Source organism: Neophocaena asiaeorientalis, unplaced genomic scaffold (assembly GCF_003031525.2).
Source record: "Neophocaena asiaeorientalis asiaeorientalis breed wild unplaced genomic scaffold, Neophocaena_asiaeorientalis_V1.1 scaffold10, whole genome shotgun sequence".
NCBI lineage: Eukaryota > Metazoa > Chordata > Mammalia > Artiodactyla > Phocoenidae > Neophocaena > Neophocaena asiaeorientalis.
In genome coordinates, this window is record NW_020172817.1 from 2,574,020 (window position 1) to 2,581,485 (window position 7,466).

A 7,466-nucleotide genomic window follows, 5' to 3' on the forward strand; every position below is an offset into this window, starting at 1 on the left:
CCTGCTGCTCTGCCTTTTTAATTTTAGTCCATCATGATTCTGCTCCAGGTCAGTTCTGTTCCATCTGTTAGCAGAGTGATATTTGGGCCATACCCAAAATAGCAAATCTTCTGCCCAGATTGGAGGTTAGAGCAGAAAGCCTGGCACAAAAGTCCACATGGCTCCAGTGCTTTTACTTCCCTGACTTTGATGCTATTAAGTGGCTTTCATGTGGTCACGTTGAGGGTGCTTTTGACAAGTGAAATCATTATTGAATGTATTTTTTGTTTCTGTGGCAGAAAGTAAACCTAGATTTTAAAAAAAGGTACAGTCCTCAAGTTGAAATAATGATTTGTCTGTTTTTGCTGTGATAGGTTCCTTGCACTGACTCCATGGAGAGTGTATCACCTGATTTCTGTCATGATCCTTGGACGTGTTATTATGCAAATAATAAAGGATATGGTTTTGTCTAGAACAAGAGGTAAGAAAACTCAACATTCATTTTTATGGTATTTAATTTTCTAGACCCTGAATGTTTGACCTTTGTATAGGCAGATTAACTGAGCAGTCTTTGAAATGGAGCAAAATAACAGATTATACAGGGGACGGGGACGGTTTAGGGTACAGGTTAGGGTACGACAACGGTTTAGGGTTAGCGTAGGTTTAGGGTACGGGTTAGTGTTAGTGTACGGGTTAGGATTAGGGGACGGGTTAGGGTAAGGCTTCGGGTAAGGGTTAGGGTTAGGCTTAGGGAACGGGTACGGTTTAGGGTACAGGTTAGGGTACGGCACTGACTTTTCTATTTTGAATGTTTGTTAAATATTATTTTTAAATTTATTAAATTTATTTACTATTTATTATTTATGTAACTGACATTGTCCATAGTCATAGCTACTGCTGCTGGGCGAAAGGTTTGTGTGTGTTGATTTCTCTTTTGGCTCTAAGTGCCGTTATTTTAAATACCATTTTGGTATTCAAGTAGGCTGCAGTGAGGATAACAGTTAAATATTTATTACATCCCACGTGATGAAACTGGGCCGTTGGAAAATGGACTAGTTTATATAAATTTTTTCTCTGCCTCTGTGGAGAAAAACAATAAGTTCAGGGCTTAGAAACAAGTAACGGGTTAAATTCATTTTTAAAAATGAATTGAAAAATAAATTCATTTTAAACACCAAATTTTTCAAAAAATTCAAGTGAGAACTTGAATTATTTAAAAAAATGTACTTGAGGTTTTCTGAGTAATTTAACTATACCATAAATCTGAGTCAGGCTTTTCCATACTTGGAGGAGCTTCTTTCTACCAGGGTTTGAGCTAGTTTTTGTAGATAGACAAAAATCCCTGCTTGGAATAATTGAGCCCCATGAAATTAAGTGAAATAAGATTGATTTGATCAAAAATAGCTAAGAGGGGGTTACAGTGAAGCAGTTGATTCCACTGAAAGTAGCCCCAGATGGAGGGATGATTTTGGTAGGGCTCCATATAGGTGGATGCACGTAAGAACTGTCCAGGACCCTAGCCCTGGCGGGGATACTGAAGCTGCTTGTGGGAGGCACCCTTTCCTCCCTAACACTGACCCTGGGACCAGGGATATAGGCTGTTACGGATGTACCATTGTCTGTTATGGATGTACCATCATATTGTTCTATGGTGTGCTTTAAATCTGGTTTATATTTTAAGTCTTTAGGGTTCTTAAACTAACTCATGTATAAGCCATTTAGAAAGATTGTTCTACATGTGTGTGTTTCAAGGTTTGAAGGTGATCCCTTCATTCACTGTTCTGGGAAGGTGAACAGGTGGGTTTTGTCCGGATATTGCTTTTCTTGAATCTGTAGATTTAGTTTATATTCTTGTACACATTCTTCCTTCTCTCCCTCCCCTCCTCCCACCCACCTCTTTTCTGTTTCAGAGAACAGACACCTAACTCTCTGCCTTCTAACCCTAACAGGCACCTGGCCTGCTACTTTCTGTTTACGCCAGATGTATTAATTCTGCCTAGAGGTGGGACATCTCCGAGCTGTAGGGCTTTGTGCTGGGGTTGGTGAGATCAACGCATGGCGATACCTGTGTTTCTGCCTTGATTCATAACTGATAAGAGGAGAACCTGTTTCTCTCAAATAGACTTGATAACATTTTCACCCTCTAGGAGCTCCCTCAGAGGAATCTTAGAAGAAATAGCCACTTAACCTATTTTACCTGCAGTCATTCTAGCTCAGTAGGGCAAAGGACCTCACAAAGCAAGCTGAGCATCTCGCTGTTTTCAGTGGTGTACAAATTTGGTCCCAGTCTGGGCACAAGTTTTAAGGAACGGAAATGGGGGGGGGGCGGGCAAGGATGAAGTAGAAAGACGTCGTGACTGTCCTTCTCTCACTCTCACGAGGACCATTCCCTGCATTGCCTCACCAGCTTGACGTTCTTGCAAACGTGCAGCTTTCATATTAAGTTGCAGGAAAGCTCTCCACTGCAAAGATTCAGTCCTTTAAAAAATTAGGGTGGTAGGGTGGGAAGAATACCAGTCTTCTAGAGCTAGTCGGCTCCATTTCTCAGCTGTGGAGAGGCCCCGTCAAAGACCGTTTTGGTTTCCTGCGGCTGCAGTGACAAATTACCACAAGCTTGGTGCCTCAGTACAACAGAAGTGTCTTCTCTTACAGTCCATAATCAGTATCACGGGGCCAAAATGAAGGTGTGGGCAGGGCCACGCTCCCGGATTCCTTGAGCATCCCAGCTTCTGCCGGTTGCTGGTATCCTTGGCTTGTAGGGCATCTCTCCAGTCTGTGCCTTTGTGATCCCCTCACCTCCTTCTCTGCCTGTGTCAAGTCTCCCTCTGCCTTCCTCTTGCAAGGACACTTGTGATTCCATTTGAGCCTCACCTGGATAATCCAGGACAGTGTCCCCATTTCATAGCCCATAACTTCGTCACGTTTGGTAAATCCCATTTTCCATATAAAGTAACATGTTGCAGGTTTCGGGGATTAAGACCCGATACCTTTGGGGGCCGTTATTCAGCCTCCTACATAATCCGAACCTCTTTATCCTGTGAAATGGCAAATCCTCCTTATACCACAGGGTTGTCTAAGGGTCAGACAAGAGCGTGAAACAGAAGCACCTCAGTCAGTAACGCGCCCCTCTCTCTAGCTCCGACCCGCGACTGGAACAGCATGGGTCTGTTCACCCATCAGTCGGCCCATGTTGAGCGCCTTCCTCTCACCAGTGCCTCTCTGCCCGAGTCCACCTCTCCCGCTCCAGCCTGTAGGGCGGGCATTTGTCACAGGCCAATCTTTCTGTCCAGGTTTTCACCGGGGGACATTGCTCTGAATGCAGTGTTTCTACTGCATGAGGAAACAAGGAGAAGCAGGGCTCCTGGCCGTGCTCTCCCAGCGCTCCCAGTCTGTGGCCGAGGCAGCGCTGGAGCCTGCGTCGTCCTCTGCAGTCGAGTCTTTTAGGACAAAGGCCCATTGAGCCCCATGCGTGGTCGGCAGAGCCTGGCTTTGCAGGCCCTTCAGCCCAGGGCCCTGCAGTGATGACCTGGTCTCTGGGAGGCGCAGAATCGGCTTCAAGTTGGATCCAGATGCGGGGATGGTAGCTCCATGGCTTCATCCAGAGCCGCCGGGCTCTCATGGGCTACCCTGGCCCTACGGCAGGAGCAGTGAGGAAAGGACCCCCAGGTCATCCGGCCCCTCGCCTCTCCGCCAGCTTCCCCGCTTCCCACAGCATTTTTGGCTGAAGGGATTAAGACTCTCTTGTTAAGATTTAATTGTACCTCTCCTCTCTCTCCATCATATCTTTAATACCGTCTACCGTCTTAGGTACTTAATACGAAATAGGTGAGCAGAAGTGTGGCGATACCTTCTTGGGACTTAATCGTTGCGAAACCCAGGGACCCCGTGTCTCTGGTTTCTGAGTCACCAGTGTGGACGCCCTCGGCCGCGATGGATTTCTCTCTCATGGCCTCGCTGTTGTGCGCTTGACTGTGTGCTCCCCAGAATTAACCCCTTCCTCTGGGCTCTGGGGATGCTTCTGCGGTGTGGGAAACTCCTCCTGTGGCCTTCAGTTTTTCTTGACCCCCTTCTCCTTCTGTCTCTTTGCCAAAGAACCAGTAATTTCCGCACCCCGCTGTCTTTGAGATGCTCTTCAATGACCGCGCTGGGCAGTGGAGGAGGGCTCAGTAGGTTCCTGCACGCCACCTGTGGAGGCATCGCCAACTGCCGTCCCTTTATGCCTTTCCTCCTGCCAAATCTACACTATCCATTTGATGCCGCTTCCGGTCGCGGTTGAACGTGGACCCACCTGCATTCGTGGCCTGTGAACTGTAGGCCTTTGTGCCCACGCCATGCTCTGTCATTCCCGCTCGTGCCCTGATGGCTCGTGTGAAGCCCGCCTTCAGTCCCCGAGACCATCCCTGCGCCTTTGACCTTAGCCTTCGCAAGTTCTGCCTCCAGCCCCTGCAAGGCTGGCAGTCAGTCCTCGGTGCTTCCTCCTGTCCAGCCCCACCCCGGCCCCTCACTCCCATTGCACCGGCTCCGTGACCCCAGTTCAAGCGCGCCCCTGCTCAGCCTCTTGCACTGCACCGTCCTCAGCCCTGTGCTGCCCCGCCCTGGCCTACGTTCAGCTATTGCGGCGCTGCTGTCCTCACCGTTCTAACGTCCTCGCTCCGTAGCCAGCAACTGTACTCATTTTTCCAATGCTTTTGTTACAATTAACACAATATTATTCAGATTTCAGGTGTACCACATAGTGACTCAGTATTTTATACATTGTGAAATGATCACTGCAGGAAGACCAGTTACCATCTGTCTCCATACAAAGTTGTTACAATATTATTAATTAGATTCTGTATGTGTGCATTACATCCTCATGACGTATTTATTTTATAGCTGGGAGTTTGTACCTCTTAATCCCCCTCACCTGTTTTTGTCTAGCTCCCCACCCCCTCCCCTCTGGCAACTATCAGTTTGTTCTCTGTATCTATGAGTCTCTTTCTGTTTTGTTTCTTCACTTGTTTTTTTAGATTCCACATATAAGTGAAATCATACAGTATTTGTTTTTCTCTGTCTGACTTATTTCACTTAGCCTAATACCCTCAGGTCCACCCATGTTGCCACAGATGACAAGATTTCATTCTTTTTTTATGGCCAAATAGTGTTTCATCGTGATATATGTATACACTACATCTTCTTTGTCTGTTCATCTAGGCAGAAAGCAAAACCAGATCATTTGCATAATTCTAATAATCTGATAAAAGGATGCAAGCAGTTTGGAGAAACTTTTTCCTGCGGCTGAATTTTAAGAAGAATTTATCACATGCATCTTTACTAGGGGACGCTGAAGAACAAAAGGGACAACATCTTTGGCATTTGTCCGATGGAAAAAGCACCTCTTGGCCATTTCTTTTCTTGAACTTCATTAAAGCTGGTAGCGGGGAGTATAGTGTCAAGGCATAGGCCAGCGAAGAAATTCATTGGAGAATTAAGAGCAGATGAGATCGAGGTGTATGTGTGTGTGTGTGTGTGTGTATACAAATGTTGATTTCATTTGAGCATAGATACAAGCTCAAAACACCTAGAGAATGAATAGATAAAAATCTCCTTTCTCAAGTAGCAGTTGTTTCAGTTCTCCTTTGTCAGTACCATTTCAGAGTTCCCCTCAAATACCACCTCTGTTATTGCTGCTTTCTTGACCAGCCACGTTTTCTCTCCTCCCTGAACTCCCACGGCTTGTGTTTCTTGTAGAGTTCCTACACCACCTACCTCGGTTCAGATTTGCTTGAGTGCGGGTTCGGTCTGCCCCATTGGACAGTACAGTCCCTGAGGCAGGACCGTGTGTTATATGGTGCTCCGTCTTCCATGCTACCTATCCAAGCGTTTTGCATATAGTAGAATCTCAATGGATATTTGTGGACAGCTTGCCTGAATGAGTTATGGTAGCAGAAGTATACGCTGTGTGAACTGATCGTTTCTAGAGTTTTAAGGTCTAAGCGGTCCATTTAACATAGCTCAGAATATTTCTAAGTTGAGAAATGCCTCGAGGAAAATACCTCCATTAACATTTCACATTTACTTCTCCTATTGCAGGTGTACAGTTGTGGAGAAGCTTCAGCGAAAGGTAGGGAACATTCTTTTCATGTTATGGCTAATGGAGGGCAGGTGGGAGAGGTGACCAGGCCGCCAAGATGCATCTCTGAAACCATAGCTTAGTGACAGGATTGATCATAGTAATCTGCAAGAGTGGGAACATAAAGAAAAATACAGTCGAAGTGAGGGCGAGGATAAAATCAGGACTCGTTCTAGGAAATGGTTCACGTCTTGCTGTAATATTGGGCCATGTGCGCGCGTAAGAGTCGTAATGTGTGAGGATGGGGGGAAGATGGGGGTGTTTTCCTTGGGGATTTCCTCTCAGACCTCATTTTGGAGCCTGAGCAGCGTGCTGTAGTCGGGGAAGAAAAGGGCAGCCCCAAGTCCCGGAACTCTGCGGAAACATTCCCGAAGGCTAACCAGGCTGTCGGCTCCGAGAACCCTGGGGTGAGGAGACGAAGAGGAGGGGTGAGAGGCTTGTAGGTGGGAGGGTGCAGCGAACGTCCACAGGGCTCTGGGCTCCTTGTGCGGCCACAGGCAAATGAGTCTCCTTTTCATTTGCCATCCCCCATCCTGAAGTTAAGGCTCTCCTCTCACCTGGAAGAGAAAAGAGGTGGGGCAGGTGACGAGAGGATCAGAATTCACATCACCAGCTGTGCATATGAGAAATGGAAAAGCGAAGAAAATGTAAGGGTCAGTATTCCAGTAAAGTGAAATTTTGTAGTTATTTATTTGTTTAAATTCTGCCATAAGAATACCCTTGTATGACTGAAAGAGGGATGGTTCAGTGCTCGACTAACATCAAAGTGGGCAACATGCAGTGAAGGCTAACAAAGGAAACAAAGTAATGCCTTTAAAAATCCATGAAAAAAACCATAACCTGGTATATAATGTACTCTTTATTTTTTAAATAAATTTATTTATTTTGTTTATTTATTTTTGGCTGCGTTGGGTCTTCGCTGCCGTGCGTGGTCTTTCTCTAGTTGCGGCGAGCGGGGGCTACTCTTCGTTCCGGTGCGCAGGCTTCTCATTGTGGTGGCTTCTCTTGTTGCAGAGCACGGGCTCTAGGCACGTGGGCTTCAGCAGTTGTGGCACGTGGGCTCAGTAGTTGTGGTGCACGGGCTTAGTTGCTCCGCGGCATGTGGGATCTTCCCGGACCAGGGCTCGAACCTGTGTCCCCTGCATTGGTAGGCGGATTCTTTACTACTGCGCCACCAGGGAAGCCCCTATGATGTGCTCTTAGAAGCTGTGCTCGTGAGAATAATACTTACTTCAGGTGTAAAGGCTAGTTTTATGACCAGTTTACTTCTGCGTGTTCCTTCATTTTGGAGCCCAGATTTTCATGGGCAGAATGTAAACTTGCCAAAGACTCAGCAGAGGGAGATATTGGCTCTAAGAAGGGAAACCTGATCCTC

General features: G+C 46.6%; 1 protein-coding gene across 1 annotated transcript in view; it reads left to right on the forward strand.

Annotated features, from left to right (window-relative positions):
* Window positions 1-353: 353 nt before the first annotated feature.
* RETREG1 (reticulophagy regulator 1) overlaps window positions 354-7,466 on the forward strand; it is a 90,691-nt gene continuing 83,578 nt past the window's right edge. The window contains exons 1-2 of the mRNA XM_024741729.1: window positions 354-460; window positions 6,052-6,082. Coding sequence (XP_024597497.1) covers window positions 400-460; window positions 6,052-6,082 — 92 coding nt within the window. The 5' untranslated portion in view covers window positions 354-399. The remainder of the gene's footprint in view (window positions 461-6,051; window positions 6,083-7,466) is intronic.